Source organism: Larus michahellis, chromosome 3 (assembly GCF_964199755.1).
Source record: "Larus michahellis chromosome 3, bLarMic1.1, whole genome shotgun sequence".
Taxonomy (NCBI): domain Eukaryota; kingdom Metazoa; phylum Chordata; class Aves; order Charadriiformes; family Laridae; genus Larus; species Larus michahellis.
This window is the reverse complement of record NC_133898.1, coordinates 49932169-49951974: the sequence shown is the minus strand read 5'-3', so window position 1 is coordinate 49951974 and position 19806 is coordinate 49932169. Positions and strand designations below refer to the sequence as shown.

General features: G+C 41.8%; 1 protein-coding gene across 1 annotated transcript in view; it reads left to right on the top strand.

Annotated features, from left to right (window-relative positions):
- The first annotated feature begins 2863 nt into the window (after positions 1-2863).
- Positions 2864-19806, top strand: part of SLC35F3 (solute carrier family 35 member F3) — a 186404-nt gene continuing 169461 nt past the window's right edge. Inside the window, exons 1-2 of the mRNA XM_074580102.1 lie at positions 2864-2988; positions 3308-3537. Of these exons, the coding sequence (XP_074436203.1) occupies positions 2936-2988; positions 3308-3537 (283 nt within the window). The 5' untranslated portion in view covers positions 2864-2935. The remainder of the gene's footprint in view (positions 2989-3307; positions 3538-19806) is intronic.

Sequence of the window (19806 nt, the reverse complement as noted above, 5' to 3'; positions counted from 1 at the left end):
ACAGAAAGGTTTGATAAGATCCTAAGAGCTAGCTGTGTTGATGTTGCCTCTTAATATAATTTTGAAGTGTCATCTTTATTAAGCATTTCAGTGAACTTTAAAATTTTCACTCCTGTGCATGCTTTTTCTCTCACAAGATGCACGCTCACTTCAAGTTTGTCAGCACTGCCACCCAAGCTGTCCGAAGTCACTTGCCTGCATGACAGAAAAAAGTATTAACAGCCATCCATCATTTAATCTACCCCTTGAAGTGACAGCAGCTGGGAAAAGAAAAAAATGGCAGAAAACCTATCTTTACTGGGCAGAGGAATGAGAGGGTTCTGGCATACTAAAGTGGAGATGTGTGTAATAGGGCCTCCGACTTACGTGGCTCCTCTCTGGAGCTACAGAAAATGGGCAGCTAAATACTTCAGTGACGGAGGCAAAATGCCCAGCAGGGCTGACCAAGCCTCTGCTCCTCTGCACCAGCCCATGGCGAGAGGCAGGCGAGTGAGTGCTCGGCAGGTGTCACTCCTTGGCTGGTCAACAGTGTCGCTTGCTTGGTTGTTGGAACTTTTGCTTGTTCTGGGACTCTGAGGTTCACACTAACTGTTTTCTCATGCCCATGTGAACTAGCCCTGTACTGAGCGCAGCCAGTCCAGACTTACATTTCTGGACCTCTGTTATGATATTTTTAGTACACGTTGAGAATCTCGTACCTACAATGATGGAGGAATTTGACCCTAGACACATGCAGCATTACAGGCAACTCTCAGATGAAATCCTATCCTTGTCCATCGCGTAAAGCCAGAGAGAGCATAGGCTCTGCATACGGAATGATGCCGGATTTAGGAGGCCTGATTGAAATGCTTAATCCCATTCATGCCTGTTATCACTGCTCCTGCTCTGAATGCCCTGAAGAGACTTAAACCAAGCCAGTTATGGGTATCTGTAGATTTAGCGAGCACTGTGTTTTCATCCTCTCATCTTAACCTAAGTCAAACTTCTGCATTCGTTTGTGTACCTTGCGAGGAGGTCTGCCACACTGCAGGATGGCAGCATCAAACACCTGCACAGTTGCTGGCACTGCTGGGTCACTGATGTTCACCCGTATTGGATTTTGGAACTGGCCTCCACAGCAACAAGTATTTTCACTTTCACAGGCTCAAAATAAGGGTTGCATAGGAAATAAAATAAACTTAGCACATTATTTAGTACATGTGTGTTTAAGATGGTAATTAGCTTGGCTTTCATCTGCTGGAGATCTTTTTACTTTCTGATAATGGTGCAGTGATCCTTTGATAATGAAAGGTTGCATTTAACTGATACCAGCTCGCTTACACATTCAGTACCTTGGTGTTTTAATGTTACAAGTAAACTGAGCTTGTGCAGTGGTGAAAGGGAGCAATCTTTTCTCCTTGGACTTCATTATTTTTCACGAGACACATACGCAAAAAATTCTTCAAGTGTCTCTACTTGTAGGTGATCAAATTTTGTCTGAGTATCTATTATTGGATTTCAAGCTTTTGTTTGTGAATAAAGTGTTGTCTCTCCCCTTTACTCAGCCCTGGTGAGTCACAGCTGGAGAACTGTGTCCAGTTCTGGGCTCCCCAGTTCAAGAAGGATGGGGATCTACTGGAGAGACTCCAGTGGAGGGCTATGAAGATGATCAAGGGACTGGAACATCTCTCTTATGAGGAAAGGCTGAGAGACCTGTATCTGTTTAGCCCGGAGAACAGAAGACTGAGGGGTACCTCATTAATGCTTACAAATATCTAAAGGGTATCAAGAGGACAGGACCAGAGTCTTCTCAGTGGTGCCTGGTGACAGGACAAGGGTCAACAGACACAAATTGGAACACAGGAAATTCTGTCTGAATACAAGGAAAAACCCCTTTGAGGGTGGCAGAGCACTGGAACAGGCTGCCCAGAGAGGTGGTGGAGTCTCCTTCTCTGGAGACATTCAAAACCCTCCTGGATGTGTTCCTGTCCAACCTGCTCTAGGTGACCCTGCTTTGGACTAGATGATCTCCAAAGGCCCCTTCCAGCCCCTGCCATTCTGGCTTAGGTACGCATGTATGCTCAGGCATTTACTTAAGCTTAACTGTATGTGTTAAAAAAAAAGTTGCCTGGTAAAAGCTCGTGTGTCGATGGTAGTGCTCCACCAGCGCCCTGGGGAAATCAGGCGGGTGCTCCTGTGGCCTCAGGACCGTGGCTGTCACAGCCCGCCCGCGCTGTCCCTAGCTCGGCCTCACCGAGGAGCACAGGGCCACCCTCGGCCCCAGCGCTGCGGCCCACGGCCTCGCGCAGGGTCGCCCTTTCTGCCGGGGAACCCAGCAGCCGCCTCGCGGGAGCCGGGGCTCCCTCGCATCGCGCTCTCCGTCGCTCCCTCCTAACGGGCGCCGGATGAGGAGGCACCGACACCGCCCTTTGCTACTGCTCGGCTCCCTCAGCGCCGCGGCCGCGCTCCGGCCGGCGATGCGGGAGGAGCTGGGGAACGAGCACGGTGCTCGCCCCTGCCGCCACCCGCCTCGCTCCTCCGCTGGGCCTGCCCGAGGGAGGCGAGGCCGCCAGGCCGCCCCCAGCCCGCCTCACGGCCGTCCGCCAGGGGGCGAGCGGGGCGGGCGGTTGTCGGCGGCGGCGGGGCGGCGGGGCTCCCCCCGCTGGCGGCCGGCGGCAGCGCGCCGGGTTGGGGGCGCGGAGCGCGCCCTGCCCTGCCCGGCCCCCGCCGCCGGCGCTCCGCAATTGGCAGCGCCTCGCAGGCGGCAGCGGCGGTCCGCCCGGCTTCCCCGCCTGCCTGCCTCTCCCACCGGCGGACAGCGCCAGCCCGGTGGACCCTCCGCCGCCTGCCCGGCTCCCTCCCCTCCTTCCTTCCCGCCTCTCGCCCGGCCGGTGAGCGCCGCCGGCTCGCCCCGCCGTGAAGTCTGGGCGCCCCCCAGCCACTGCTGCTGCTCCCCATGGGGATCCGCGAGTTCCCCAACGGCTCCGCGCGGGGCAAAGCCGCCACCCTGTGAGTACTGCTGCGGCGGGCGCCGGGCGGGCGGGCGGGCGGGCGGGGAGGGACGGGGACACCCCACCTCACCCCACCTCACCTCACCTCAGCCGGCGGCGCCGCCCGCCCCCCGTTGGGGGTCGAGTCGCTCCGGCGGAGGGCGGCGAGGAAAGTTTGCGGCGGCGGCGGTCCCGCTTCACCTGCCGGCGGAGGTCCTGCCGCCCGCCGCCAACTTCGCCTCGGGCCGGCGGAGGGCGGCGGCCCCCGCGGCGGCGCTGCCAGCCGCCCCCCTCCCCGGCCCTCCATCCCCCGCTGACGCCCCTCTCCTGGCCCCCAGCGGCATGCGGCGCTCCCCCGATGTCAGCCCCCGGCGGCTGTCCGACATCAGCCCCCAGCTGCGGCAGCTGAAGTACCTGGTGGTGGACGAGGCCATCAAAGAGGACTTGAAGTGGTCGCGCTCCGTGGAGGACCTCACCAGCGCTTCCGTGGGGCTCACCTCCATCGAGGAGCGGATCCTCCGCATCACCGGCTACTACGGCTACCAGCCCTGGGCCGCCAGCTACAAACGTGAGTCCCCCGGTGGCGGCCGGGCGTGGGGGGCTGCGAGGAGCGGGGGGGGAGGGGGGCAAGCGCCGGGGCTTTGCGTGGGGGACCACCCAGGGTGCGGGGGCGGGGGGCCCGAGCGCTTTACCCGTGGGAAAATCTCGCCCCGTGGAAGCGCTCTCACTCCTTGCAAAGAATTCTGTGCCCGTGTTAGTCCTTAGGCAGTTGCTGGCTCGCAGGAGCGTGGTGCTAAGAATCACGACAGCTACATTCTGCTAAGAAAATAGGTCAAATATTTGTCTTAATGTTGCAGACGCACTTAGTGATGCTGATTACCGTGTTTGTGGCAGCTGTGTAAAAGGCCCGGCGCATTCATGCACATACTGTTTTCACAAGTAATACATTATCAGTGCGTCTCTCCATTGTTTTAGGGGTCTGTCAGATTTTCACAGCCCTTGATCTGAATGTAAAGCCTTTTCCTATGTCAAGTGGAACTGTTTCTTCCATACGCCTGCACTTGAGAATGAAAGTTCCTATGATATCAATATGAAGAGTGACATAGCTGTATTCCTCCACATATGTATTTACAAAGAAAGAGATTACCTTGAGTGGTTGTAGTCTATCAGCTAGTATTTTTTGCATGTAACACCCTATTTCTTGTCCATCTTTCATCACCACGGTGGCAATTGCATGAATTAACAAGTTCTAAGAATAATTTACCTGAAGTCACAAAAATATTTTGGTTATCTTAATGTCGTTTGTAACATCATAGGGGTTTTTGTTGTAAAAAGGATTCTGTTGTAACAGAAATCATTGCTTTGCTTGGAGGACTGGCTCTGATAAAGTGATTGTTTTCATGTTGTCCTTTCCTAAGTATTAAGTGTAAACGTTCTGAAATGTTTACTCGTGGATTATCTGTGTGGCAGCGTGCTTAATAATGGAAGAGAATGATACAAGAAAGTGTGGTACGCAGTACTAGTTCAGTTTTTCCAAGGAAGAGCCACTCCTGATTGCCTGGTAATAGGACTTTACTAATAAATATTCTAAGACTTCTTCTGTAAGAGCCTTTTTCTTGGTTGCGATTATGACAGAAATATCTGATATTTGCTACTTTACTCACAGGGAGTATGAGATTTCTCTAAGAGCAATTCCATTGCCTGGATCAGGACCACTTGAGAGTAAAAGCTTATTCAGGTCAGTTTTCAGGATCAGATCATATGCTGATGCCAGACTGAGTTGGATGTTTGTGCTTCTAGTGACTAATAGTCCAGCTGAAGTCGCACTGAGCTGCTATGGCTGAACCTTCTGATATAATAAAAGTCATGCTGGCTCCTCAATTATAATGTATTTGTTGAAATTTATAACTGAAAAAGTTAATGGCAAGCCTAAGCCTGCTATTCTAGTTATATTTTCTCTCGTAACTTGTTCTGAATAACAAAATGACATACTTGAGTTGCAGTGGTGGGGGATAAATATACGGAGTGTGTCTGAGTTTCATAAAAGTATGTCTAAAAATAATAGGTTACGTGAAGTCACTGCCAATTTAAAATCTGAGTTGCTAGGGATGTAGGAGAACACGCAGAAGAAAAGACCCATCTCGCTAGCTGGTATAATGTGGCATGGCTGAAGCAGAGCTGTGTTGATCTGCATCAGCTGAATAGCTGACTGAGTGTGTGTAAATGGGGTTGATCATCAAAAGTGGGAAGTTGACCTTGTAACAACTACTTTGACACCTCTTTGAATACTCCTTCAAGCTGGGCTTATGCCCAGTTTTGGGATATGGACTTTCCTTGTGACTTTTCAGTTAGAAAGTTTAACTGGCCCAAGAACTGTGAACGAGTGATTTTTATTAAGTTCACATTGCACCCTGTGTACTTTTTGTCATCTCATTCTGCATGCTTGTAGACATTTAGGTGCTGTTGGCTCTATGTGTATAATTATGGAGTACATTAAGAATGGACCTGCTTTCTGGAAAATAAGTCTATAATCTAGTCTGATCTAGATTTGGTCTATCTTTCTTAGTAACATTCTTTTTTATTGTAACTGAATCACCTGCAGGGACAGATCTGTTTTTTTTTTGCACTGGAGTGTATTCCTCTCATACTTTATTTAGACTGTTTGTGTGTAGATACATATATTTATGTATAAAATCGTTTGAGATGTTCAGAAAGCTTTTCCTAGTTTTTTTTTTTAACAAAACTCCACAAGGGAAAACTACCAGAGATAATCAGAGATAGTGTTGCCACGACCCCAGAACTTCCTTGGAGAGTAGTTTTGTTGTAGTGAAAAACTGAGCGTTTAAAACATACTGGGATACCGCAAAGTTATGTACCAACTTCAGTTTTTAATATACTTATAAATTAGATGGAAAGAGGGGAGGAAGAAGTGAAAATCTGGTGAAGACACAAACTGATATGGATTGGACAGAATGAGAAAGGACTCGTCATTACTCTAGGGAGACCTGACCCAGCCGTGTGAATAGCCAAACGTCAACTAATGACATTCAGTTATAACAAACATAAGACTCATGTTTCCTGAAAATGCTAAAATTACTTGCAAAATTTTACATCATTACATCAGCTGGTGAGAGGGAATAGCTCTAGCCTGTACATGGCTCAGGGAAGACCTCTGCTGTTTGACTGCACTTGCAAACTTGATTTTAGGAACTGGAATAATGTAATGTACTTCTGTGTTATGATGCCTTCAGAGAATTTAGTGGTTCAGCCCAGTGAACTAGTGAAATACAGTGTAATATTGGCTATCTCCTCTCAAAAAAGATTACAGAAGGCTCTGAGCTGAGTAAGGAGAAGGAGCACAGACAATCTATAAAATGTCTCAAGAGTTTCGGCTGTTTACCTTGAAGAGGTCGAAACAAAAGCATGGAAAGTATCGGCACATGTTGCTCAGGCAGATAGAGAATTTTTCTTCTTATTGTGTGATAAGAGAGAAGCAGGTGGACACTCAATGAAGCTGAAAAGCCATCAACTAAAAACTGTTAGAAAAAGAAATAATTTTTAAGAAAAAACATAATTTGTTTTTGAGATCATGAATTCAGGGGCTTGTTATTGATAGCAGTGACAAGATGTAGAATTGTAATAAGTTGGGGAAAATATCAGAGAGAATATCAAACTGCATTATTCAGAATTCAAATTAGCCCCTTGTAGGCTGGGAGGGGGGCTGCTTCTTGAGGTTTTCTTGCACTTCCCTCCGTAGTGTCTGCCCACCTTCAGAAAGAGGATAGGAGTGTGTCCTGATCCAATCTGGCAGTTCTTATTTTTCTGAAATTCTCACTATTGATTTTCAGGGTAACTAATTATGTGAATAACTGCTCTCCAGTTTAAACCAAGTATTCAAATTTGTCCCATGGGGACTATTTTGGAGCATCTGATTTGATTCCTTAAATGCAAAGGCAGAGGGGAAGAAACACACGTAAGATGCAGGCAGATTGTAGAATCATACTCTGATGCAGCTACATCAATAACAGAGCTTGATATTTGTGGAATCCTAGTTAGCAACAAGGGTATGTTAATTGACTTTTAAATGTCTCTAATTAACACATAGGGATCAAAGAATTTATTTTAAAAAAACCAAAACCAACAAAACACCACAACATGTATAGATCCCAGTGACTGCGTTTTTGTTGTATGGCGATCAAACCATTGTTAGGGCTGTGTTAGCAGTGCTGTTCTCTTCCATGAAGGTTAAGTAAGTTACCATGATTTCTGCCTCTAAAAGCCTGTGACTTCAGTTTAATAGCAGAGACAAGTTTGGAGGTGAACAGGCATATTTTGAGTTTCCATTTCATGCCATTATCAGTAGGAATTTGAGAAATACAGGTGTCACTGAACTCTCGAACTGTCTTGCTGATCTGTATGGAAGACTATGTCTGTATGTCTATTTTAATTATTGTAGCAATTGGCAGGGTGCTTGTTTCCACCTGAAATGTGCACAGTTAGCACCTTTGCCAAACATTCATTTTTCTCTACATTAACTAGGTCTATTTTGTGGCAATTCAATATCACAGTCTGTCATTATGTGATTAGTATTTTAAATACATTCATGTGGGCTTGAGCCAGCTATCCCTATTTTGCAGTCTTTGCCTCTTCCTACAGAGCACCCGCTTCTATTCCTTGTTTAAGATTAGGTTCTTCTAAAGCAGGGGCTTTCAAGTATCCCTAACATGTGTTCCTAAATACAGACTTGTTATGGACAAATCAGGATTATATGGGTTGCTCCCTCCTTTTAGATGCCCAAGAGACCACCTGGCCTCCCACTTTTATTCACTTACCTTCTTTATGTGCTTACAGATGTTACTCTACCCACAGAAAGAATATTAAGAGAATAGTATGTATTTTTAACTCCTCTCAGTTCTATTTAGTGGTAATTGACTGCAGTCTGTGGTTCATTGCTTAGGAACATATATTTCTATGAGACTTCGACCTTGTGAATAATTCCAGGTTGTTCCAGTGACAACATTTAAATGGTATGCTGTTGTTCAGGTGTAAGGGAAAGATTGTGTCCAGTAACTGAAGTTCTCTGGCTTTACTCCTCTCTGCTACTTTAGCTTCCTATTTTTAATGTTTCTTCATAGTTATTTCAACAATAACAAAATAAACCATACAGTTTTAATGCCCAGAATTTCAATGTAGTACTCATCCAGCATGTAGCACAGTAGGTCTTGACCTGGATATTGAATTTAAATGCTATCACTAATGTAAGTAGCATATTGGAACACATTGGCTTACAAATGTCCTGAACATTGCTCAAAAAGCATAATTGTCTGTGTATGAAAATGCCTCAGTTACTGAACTTTGATAGCCTTTCAAGGTAGTAGTTTAGTGTTGGTTTCAGCTAATTAAAAGTATGAGTATTGTACCCTTATAAATATTTGAGCATGAGTTGTACAGATAAAGACCAGTGTTTCCAGCATATCCCCAACATTCCTCCTTCTGATCTGCTTTTCATGTGCCATTGAGTGCTGTAACTATCACACTTGCTAAAAGCAAATCCAGTGGCGATATGAATCAGGGAATCAGGATAAAAATATTAATGCTTGAAATTTGTGCAAATACTGTTTTCACATATTTGCATCTGAGCGAGAATTTAACTGTTTTTTTGAGGTGATATACAGGAATGTCCAGAAGTTCAAAGACAGAAGTTGAAGAGTTTTGTTTGCTCTGGGGAAAGCCATTTTTAGGCCATCTGTAAGTGATTCATTTAAAACTGATTACTTGCTTTCCAATACATAAATATTGAATGCAGTGCTCTTTCAACTAATGCAAGACTTGGTGGTATCATTTGTGTCGCTGTTCCTGATGTCAAATGATTATGTGAGAATGGCGCTTTTCAGGTGAAAACATGTAGAGTAACCTCTAGATGTCTTGCTCTGGGAGAGAAACTTGGATAGCAGCCCCAGGGTCAATCTATAGGTCAAGTCTCCCCCCCCTGCCCCAAGCTTAGAAGACAAGTGAAAATATGTGCTTTATCTCCTTGCTCTAAGCCAGGCTATGGTCTCTGAGGCCTGATTCATTTTTTTTCTAATGCTCTTTATTGGCAATACTAACACAACTAATTGTTATGCTAGCAAGAAAAGCTAAGAACACATGGTAACTCCTACAGGTGAAAGAAAGCAATGATAATGAATTGCATTGCAGATTTAAAAGTATTGTAGCATTGTTGTTTCAAATGTCAGCAGTAGTTGTCTGCTGCAAGCTAAACCTACATGTGGTTGTACACAAACCAGGGATATTCCTCATTTATATCCACATGACAGCTCACACAAAACCTCCTAAAGCCATTTTCCCATGCGTATTGTACACATTTTAACTGAGAATAACTGTCCCCAGAGACAGCCTCTTAAAATATTTCAGAGACCTAATCATAAGCCTGCAATGGATATCCCAGAATATTACAAGACACGTTCCATGTTGGAAGGGGAACCCATTGGCCCCTGTGGACTTTAACTCTTTGTGTGGTCTTGCAACTGAGAATGAGTATGGAATAGCACAGGAGTACAGGTGATGAATACTCGGCAGCTGCAGAGATACCTCATGAAAAAAGGGGATCGAAATAGAGCCAGCCTTTCAAAAGTTTCCTTTTCAAGACGATTCCGATGGAGAAGAGACATGAGGGTTCTTTGGCTTTTGACAGGTGGTAAGAAAAGTGGTTTTTTGGCCAATGCTGAGCAGAAAACTGGTTCCTGTTACGGTATAGAGCTTCATTAATCAAGATTTTAAGTTTGAAATTGCTTGCTGACAAGCCAAGCAAATGGTAATTTGAAATGTTTTACTAAACATTTTGAATTCTTTAGTAAATATTTAGTAAATTGAAAATGTTTAGTGAACATTTAGCAACTTGTTTACTAAACAATTTTAATTGTATAGTGTTAAGTAACCATCATTTTTATCTAGTCAGCTGGATAAATATTTTATATTTTGTATCTAGTTTTCACAGTGAAGAAACTAAAAATTACCACCTACAAAATGGCCCCTCTTTTTTTTGTTTGTTTGCTGTTTAAACAAACTAATTGGTTGCTTTCAACTTTTTTTTTCAGTGCAGCTTTAATTACATGTCATCTACAGTATGCCATTTATGCAAAACAGTCCATGGGACAGCAATTAGAGGTCTGTTGGCTTCCAGCATTCATTTTATACCCTTAACGAATGTTATCATTGAATGCTGTTATTTCGATAGAATATACCACTGAAGTCTCCATCATGAAAACCTACTACTAAAGCTAGTTATATGTCTTTGTAAAGTCAGTTACATGTTAGCAGTTTTGAAGAGTGTTATCTGGCATTTGAGAGTCCTTTCATTGGTGAACTGTATTTTTTTCAAATAGAAATGTGAATGTGTTGAATCCATAACAATGGATTGTTGCTAAAAACACAAACTACTCTGTATTGATATGTAATAGTGAGGGAGCAAGCTAATTTGTTAAAAAAGAGTTTGGAAGCTATCAAGAATTATGAACAAATGCTTCTTTTTGGAACTGTCTTTATCAAGGTAAATTTCTGTAAGAGTTCTGCAGTGTACTGTGTGGTATATATTTGCAACTTAAATCAATGATTTGTTTAATAAAAGCAACTAGTTGCGTAAGATAATGGCATTGGAATCTGGCTGCAAAGTCTGTGATGATCTACCATAATATTAGGTACCATTGTGTAACTGGAAACACAAAGCCACAAAAGGACAAAGGCCCTTGGTCCCAGATGTTTGTCCCTCTTGAAATTGCTTAGTGCATCACCAGTGATGCTCATTAGCCTAATAGCTAATTTTACCAGATTCTGGCTCATGTCAGGGCTGTCTTCAAGGTGAGTTTTTGTGCCTTAATCTCTCTTTAATGTAATGAGGTGTTTGTGTTTCATATTCCTAGTGTAAATCAGAAGCTGCTGGTAATTGCTGCCATTTACTAGAGGTCAAATAAGCCTCAGGATAAAGAGAAGGTTGGAAAAGTTATATAAACGCAACTTTGGCCCTCTGGCAAAGTGCCCTGCCTGGAGCATTTGAGGGCATAGTTCTGTCCCTCTTTGTTTTGGAAGCTGATGCTGTAGACTTTCCACTATTGCTAGTGAACGATGGCTACTCTGAGAACAGTAATACAACCATCATTTATGTTTGGAGAAAGAAATTTATCTGCAGGTCATGGTTCTTATCTAGGGAATAGCAAGCCTTCGTGCAATATATCTTGTTGTAGTACCTGCTTCCCTGAGCATTTTTGATTCTCTGATTATCTTCACTCGACACGTGTTACTTCATTCCTCAGCACATCTATGGAAGAAGAAAGATGCTGTGATTGCATGGAAGGCCATAGAGAACTATTTGCTTTATGAACCACTCCATGAAAAATGCCATAGATAGAAGGGATGCAGGGGTGGTATTCCCTGATTTCATTTTCTTTAAACTTTGGCAAGCCTCTGCTGCATTCAGCTAGCTCCCCTTATAAAAAAAGTGCATTTAAGTGGTTTCAGGCACCTCTATTTTTCTCTTGAACTTGAGGGCCTCACGAGGTTCTTTTTTGACTTTTACATTGGAAATAGCACAGATTTGATGCTTTTCTTCACTATCTCTTCTTCACACCGGCTAAGATACCAAAGTAGCATGGAAGTTGAGCTTGTTGGCCTGCTGTCCATACATAGACAGTGGACAAGTCATTTGACTCAAACTTGCTGGCAGTTGTGCTGTTTGTGAGCCCTGTGGCAGTCTGGGGACTCCGCCTCATCCAGGGCATCTTGCTTTGGCTTTGCCAGATCCATGAAGTTGTGTGAACAGAGCACAAGCTTGTGCTCAGGTGAGACGTGAACTGAGGACCTGCCCCTTGAGAGATGTCATGCTTTCATGAGGATGATGATGGTGTCTTCATGGTTATGTCCTGAAAGCCTGGAGTTGGCTTTCCTTTTTCAAACAGTAACCTGTATCCAGACAATGCTGTTTATCAGGGGTTCAGTAGGGATTATCTGCTTAAAATTTTTGCCCTAGCTGAAATACTTAGTGCCAGGATTAACATCAACCAAGCGGTGTTTGCACCGCGAAACAGGAAATACCTCTTCATGGCTTTGAGATTCTGTTGGCTCTCCTGGTTGCTTTACGCAATGTCTTTTGAAAGCTTTGAGACTGATTTAATAACATATGTAGCCATTTGTACTAGTATTTGTTCAGGCAAACTAGCATGGTAATAGTCTTATGGTAATCATATTTACTTTTTCAGTTTAGACACTAGCTACTATGTATGTTTTTGGGTAGTACTTTCCATGGAACAGAAATGAATAACAGAAAACATTGTTTCTTGTACTTTTGCTGAAATTATTTTTTTCTGTTTAGCATTTAGTTTTACAGCGTCCCACTGGCCAGGTAACTTCTTAGTTGCGGATCTTTCTTCCTTTCAGAAACAAGACATTTATAATGTAAAGAAATATGTTTAGGTTTGATTTTCAGAGAATAGTTAAAGAGAAGAAATTACAAAATAATGTAAAAGTAGAAAAAGGCAGGCAAGAAAGAAACCCCTAAAGGTCAGTAGAGCCATAGAAAATGTCTATAATCAAAGTTAGGAGTTTGGATCACTTTCAAGTTGAGGAAGAGCGTGAGAAAAGAGCAGAAAAGGCTTTTTTTTTTCTTACAGATTCATCATCCTGACACTTCTACATCACATGTTGTGACTAGAGGCCTCTGTTATATTTCAGCTATTTCTTACATTCATTACAAGTGTATTCTGTGGTCCTGAATTTGGGAGCTCATGTTTCATACAAGCCAGAGATATGCCCTGACAAGGCAAATTATGGTGCATCCAGGAGTTCAAAATCAATTTAAGCTGTCTGTGTAGTCATGGGAATGACAGGTGGGTCTTGACTTGAAAATGAATGTAAGCCCACATTTAATTATTATTGTGGGTATGTCATGGGACTCCTGCATCCAGCCACAGGAACTTTCTCCCAATATATAGGGAGTGAAGCCCTTTTTCAAAAGATTCTCTTTTTCAGTCTGGGAAAATACACGAGTTGGAATGAAAACTAGATTAACATGGAGGAATAGAGCTGCTCTATGCATGACTTCAGGGGTTTCAGGTGGTTATCTGACTCCTGGGTGGTTTCTCCAGCTTGCCAGGTTATCCTGGGAGAATACGAGTACACAAAGACATCTTAAGTCACTGCATTCCTGCAGTTGCCTTGTAAGGCTTACCTCTAGAAGGTGCCACGTAGAATCTCACCTCTGGTTCCTGCTCATAAAATTACTTCACAGTCTTTGGGAAGAATTATTTAATAAATGACTTGTTTAATAAGAAACTTCTTTATTTGCTTTTCTTGTTTCAAAGACAGAAAGTAAATATAGTATCCTTTGCTATTTCAAACTTTACATCTTAGTAATGTGTAGTTCAATATCTGTAGGAAAATCGTTGTCTTTTGCAAATGGTGATGTCAAGAGGTAGAGGGCTGCATATGCATTCTGACTTCATCCAGGGTGAGACGTTGTGTTGTGTTTTATAGTATTTCTCCAAATGGAAACAGAAATGGGCAGTAAGTCATAGAAACATGAACAAGTACATTCTCTGTAGAGAAATGCATGGACAAGAAACACGTCTTGAATCTTGTACTGGGAGCAGTACCTTGGACTTTCTGTTTCTGGCATGTGCATAGTAGAAGTTGAGTCTCACTGGAAGTCATTCTGGCACACCATATTAGGCGTTCTGTATTTTTTTTCTAGAAAACTCAGAAAATGAAAAGATTTTTGCATGGCATCTTTATAGGAATCTTTGCTGTTAATATTACTTTAGAATGATACTCGTATACCAGACAGTGTTTTCTTTCTGCATGTCAAATTCTTTTACATCCTACAATAACTCTTCTCTAAAAGCACAGTATCTCTTTTCTACATAATAAAAATACATTGGAAGTGGTAATGTTATCAGAATCTCTAGAGTGTAAACCTAGACTCTCTTATGACTCCCTAGGTACTTTTCATTTATTGATGAACTTATTGCACAAAGGAAACTGTGAAATTCACCTCCAGTAAAGCACTTCTGGCTCAAAGTAATATGTTATTCAGCTCTGCAAGTGTAATGATATTGCAAATATGAGAGAATTAGAAAAGCTATTGGGATGAATCCCTCAATCCAATCAAGCTCATGGCACTTTTGTCAGTAAATTCAGTCAAGACAGGTTTCACCCACCAGGCTTAAGTCTTTGCGTTTGCCTTTTAAGCAGGGTTCCTGCTTTATATGCTGAACATCTGTTCCTAAGGCAACTGCATCCAATTACACCTACCCATACATGGTCTTTATTATATGTTCCAGAGCACAATTGAGGAGCTCTATTTAAATTATAGAATAATTATTTCTTTTAATAGATGTGCAGTTTTAATTTCCTTTAACCTTGAAATTGGTATTTAATTAGTACTTAATAGCTTGTCCCAACATGGGTAGAAAGCATGTACAGCAATTAAGAAGAGACCACTCTTTCTTCCCATTGCCTAGAAAGCTGACTACCCAGAGCCCAAGTGCTGAAAAGAGAAAGAACATATATAGTCATTTGCGCTTTTAGGTTAGGAGTTAAGGATTGAGACCTCTAACAGGGCATGCTATGGAAACACTGGGATAGGAGAAGAAGGTCCTAAAACAGGTCTGTTACTGGTATTTCATATATAATATATATATGATATATATAAAATTCATATTTCCCCAAGCTCAAACTCCCTCATTTTTGCTAAATGCTAGATTGTTGTTCATGTCTTTCCACTTCAGATGAGGACAAAGAATCCACCTGTACTAGCGTGGGGGACACTGAATGGGTCTGAGGCAGGAGCCTTTTAAAACAGTAACCGAAGGCATTCTAGTTCAGCGCTTGTATAAGCTATAACTTGGAAGCCAGTTAGGCTTTGATTCACCCAACTTGGTCAGCTGATCCGTGAGAACATATAAAAGCATAACTCTTTGCAAATGTAGACAAAGGACAGTGTGCAGTGGGATGGAATTACAGTGTTCCTGGAGAAATTTGAAATGCTAAAGATAACAAAATATTGTACATGCAGCTTAGTTTTTTGGTTAAACTATCCGACCACGAAGCTATAGGAGTGATGTTCAGGATGTAGCTTGGAGAAACTCCTAGGTAAAGTTTAAAATCCACCTAATGAAGCTAGTTGATTGGGTTAGTGCATTAGCCTCCTATCTCTTTATTTTCCCAGACCAAAATCATTCAGCCTTCACGTTGGTAAAACTCCGATAGAAGCTAAGAGGAATTTTGCCTGACTAAAACCAGCAACTAATGGTGTGAAGGAATAGTGTGGTCCTGAAGGGAAATGAGGGTTCTGGTCTAACTGTGGTTGTAATAAGTCTGTGAAGGCTGTGCTGTTTGGCAGGCTTGGACACTCATAAACCTCCAGTAAGTCCCAGGAGTAAACTAGCCAAAGTATTTTTACAGACACAACATGCTATAACAAAGCCAGAGTCTCTTTTCCTATTCTAATGCCTTCTGCATTTTTCAGATGGAAGTGCAGAGTGGCTGGATCTTGTCCCAGCTTCCAGCTGAGCGCATTCCTGTTGTAGCTATCTGTTGAGGTAAACATGTGTAGTAAATTCACTTCCAGCTAAGAGCATTCCCCTTGTAAATGTGTAGTGAATTCATTTGTTTTCTTCACTTTGTTTCCATGCAGAAGGCAATTAGACCGCAGGTATTTGTGGTCCTCCAATTATTTATAAGAAAATGATTCTTCTTATTTATGCTAGGTGAGGACAGCATGAGAGCAATGAAACTGCCTTTCTACCTGGAGTAGTTCAAAACAGGAAGAGGTAAAACAATCTCAAATGTTGAGAAAATTTGGATCTTGAAAGAGTTATTTGGAGAGAGGATTGTAGAACCTTAGCCAAAGTTGCATGTCCAGTTGTAGAAATTGTTCTGGAGGAATAAGAGAGATCTAGATCAAGAGATTTAATATACCTTGGATATTGACTGCTCTAGCTGAATTACTGTGCATTGGAGAAAAATTGGAAGGTACAAGAACATCAACACATTGCAGAAAAGCTTCTTTCACTTGAGATGCATAGATCTCAGCTAGTACAAGGTTAAACCAGCTGCACTGTAATCTGCTTTGTGCAACAGCAGCTAATTTTACTAAAAGAAAATTCATTATATAAATCTGGATTTAGTGTTGAAGCTGGATGATTTCTCTGACAATAACCAACCTTGCAAGTCCTGATCTTTCTTGCTTTTTTGTTGCTGTTGATTTATTTCTAATAGTCTGAATTCTTCTGTCATCTCATAAGGATGATTTCATTATATTTGCGTTTTTTTAGGGTTAAAATTAGAGCAATTCTCAACCATTACTCACTTTAAATTGTATTTCTCAAATAGTTTAGCATTTATAAGCTTTTGGGACTAACTAATGAATGAAGTTTAAACCTTATAGTAGTTACTATAAGGTAATGCCCCAAGCCTGTCAGTGTTAAAGAGGCATTTGGACAATGCGCTTAATAATATTCTTTAACTTTTGGTCAGCCCTGAAGTGGTCAGGCAGTTGGACTAGATGATGACTGTAGGTCCTTTCCAACTGAAACTATTCTATTTTATTCTACTCTTCATCTCTCTCATATTTTTGTTGTGTTAATACTACACCATTAAAATATTAAGGGCTTTATCCAGTAACCAAAGTAATAGCTGAAAATACCCATGGGTGTAAGTACAGGGTCATGCATCTGCTTTATATTTAGAAAAATAGGTCTTCAGTGTTTTTTATTCAGTTAAATAACGAGGGAGTTTTATTTCCTTGGAGCTACTGAGTTCCAAGGTACTGTAATGTCCCTGCAACTATTTGATACGCAATTTTCAAGCCTGCAAAATTATATATGAGTACCTTAAGCTGTTCAGCAGCTATGTGACTAAAATTATTTGTTTGTATATATTGACTTTTAGGATGTTAATTATTTGTATTGCCCCAAATAGCTGTTTTCTACTGACTGTGAATGTAAAACTTTATTGAAAATAGCAATTTAATTTTCTTCACAACATAAAATATACTTTTTGCATGTATATGCTAATTATAGTGATCTAGAAGTTTTCATCATATATATGATGTAAGTGAATTTGTTTGTGAATAAACTAAATAATTTTTCTGTGCAAACAGAAATAATTCCATTCAGTGTTAAAATACTTCAGTTCTCTTAATCCTTTTGTCCTTTCCAACATAATAATTTATTTATCTTTTAATTTTTTTCATCAATCTGATCTTGTAGTTTTTCCAGATTGTAATATAATCCAAAGTAATTCATGTGTGCTGAGCAATTAAGTTTGACACAATGGTCTGTCTATAAGGAAAAATCCTTGTGACAGTGTTTCTTCGCAGTTTATTTAATGCAAATTAAAAACTGCATAAATTAGTGTTTTGATGGATGTTTGAACTATTTGAGAAAAATCTATTTGTCCTGGTAATATTTCTGAGTGAGCAATTAAACATTATAGTACCATGTTGTGAAATTAGGTCTTTGATATCTTGTTTGCAAGAAGCACTAGTTCCTTAAGCATAAAACCCTTTTCAAACCAAGTACGTCATTCATTTTATTTAAACTGGTTCTCTGTTGATTTCAGTGGAGTAAAGTACTACTTAAGCAGCACAAGGTTGTAGAATCCAGCTTAAAATAAGTAGCCTGAAAAAGACTAATAAAGACAATTATCAGTTGTAGAGTTTGGGGAAAACAGCATTAAATTTTCAAATATCTAGCTGAGAAAAGTAATAATTCAGATAGCCTGGATCCCAAATGTGGCATATGACAAGAAAATACAGTTATGAAACTTTTTGTGATCAAATTTAACTCTGGGTCAGGTTTTTGGAAAAAGAAAAATTTTGTCACGCACATACAGACTTGTAGACTGTAAGAGACTTATAGTCTCTTATACAGAACACAAGTCTTCGTGTTCTATATAATCCTCACCTAAGGGACTGTTATCTTTAAGGATCCACTTTATTTGCACATGATTATCTGTGATTTGAACAAGTGAAATGGGGGGAGAGGGAGAGAAATGCATCTTAGCTACTGGGAGGTGAGTCCTGGGGCCTACAGGATAGATGGGAAGGGACTCTTTGTCAGGGTGTCTAGTGATAGGACGAGGTTTTAAACTGAAAGGGGTAGATTTAGATTAGATATTAGGAAGGGATTCTCTACTATGAGGGTGGTGAGGCACTGGAACAGGTTGCCCAGGGAAGCTGTGGAAGTGTTCAAGGCCAGGCTGGATGGGGCTTTGAGCAACCTGGTCTAGTGGGAGGTGTCCCTGCCCATGGCAGGGGGGTTGTAACTAGATGTTCTTTAAAGTCCTTTCCAACCCAATGCATTCTATGTGGGAATTTGTACTGTCGCTTTCTGTTCTTATTCTGTTCTGTATCTCTAGCGAGATAAATCTCGCTAGATTTATCCACTTTGCATGGGAAGTGAAGAGCAACGGAGGGTTCTGTGATGAAAATGATGCAAAAGTTTGGACAAAGACTCCCATGAACATCAGTACAAAACACTCCATACGGTTTTCTTTTTTCTTTTTCCTTCCTAAAAGACAAGTAACTTCATTGATGTGATATACAGTTGCAAGTCCTCTGCGGATATGTTAGCCGATTGTAATATACAACTGCAGGCAAGTAAGCAAGTAAGAATCAGTCTTCCTAATTGAATTGCGCTGCAGTGTGGCTTGGGTAGCCGTCTAATGCCCTTCCTGGTACAGACTTTTGCAAGGAGAGGAAATTGACAAAGACAAGAAAAGGAAGGGTACCAGCTTTTATTCTTAGATCAAACACACCAGTTTATCAGTGTTTCAGCTAAGTGCCAGCCAGCAGCAGCCTGGAAAGCCAGAAATAATTAAGCTTGAATTACCTAGACTAATTTTCAGGTTCTGCATGGTTGGCCAGAAGACTGAACCCCCCCAAAGTTTTGGTGAATCCAAGTTCAATTAACTTCAGTGAGATTTAGAAGCTCAAATATAAGGATCTGTGCCTTAGATTAATCCTGCTGCCTTGGTCTTCATTCTCACGGTAGTGGAGTTTCTCTAGGGTGTAGCCTGGGATCTGTGACTACCTGCATGTCATTCTTCTTTGAGAGGGACTTTGTTGCCTGATTTGGCACCATGTTTGATCCATGGTTCATGGATCCATGGTCATGGAATGACCATGCTTGTAGGTCATTCTTTCACCCTGGGCACTCAACTTCTTCATTTCTGTTGTCTCTATCCTATTAACCACTTCACCTGTCACTGCACCTTAAGCAGTTCACTCTTAACTGCTGATGAATTTTTTTCCTCATCTATTTAGGTTTCTGATCTGTCACTGTTGGGTCTCTTTCTTTCTTCTGACAGCCAGCCTGCACTACTAGCTTCGGTACTAGTCATGGATAGGAAAAGATCAGACCTAAAAGAAAAAGACACTTAGAGAGGCTAACAACATGCTGGGCACTGATATCCTAAAAAGAAAACTGAATTTTCTATAGGAAACCCAGAGAGACAAGGTGGCCAGTGCTGGAAAGACAATTCTCAAAGCGGTTTGGGGAAAATGTCAAGGGGGGAGGCTGGGAAATCATGAGTTTTACCAGTTAATTTTAACACTTAAAATGAGTGAAGGTAATAGGTTTGTAAATGACAAAAGGGAGTTTCAAGTTGGTATCAAGCTGAAAGTCAGATTTGTTTTTATGCTTTAGGACAGGATCTGTGCAAAGTAGTATCTGTCCTGCAGAGGAATATATTTCCCAATCTGTTTGCATGCAGTCAGTAATCTCTAAGAATGAAATGTGGTAAATTATATTGAAGCCCTCTGCCTCCTTTAAGCCAGCCTTTT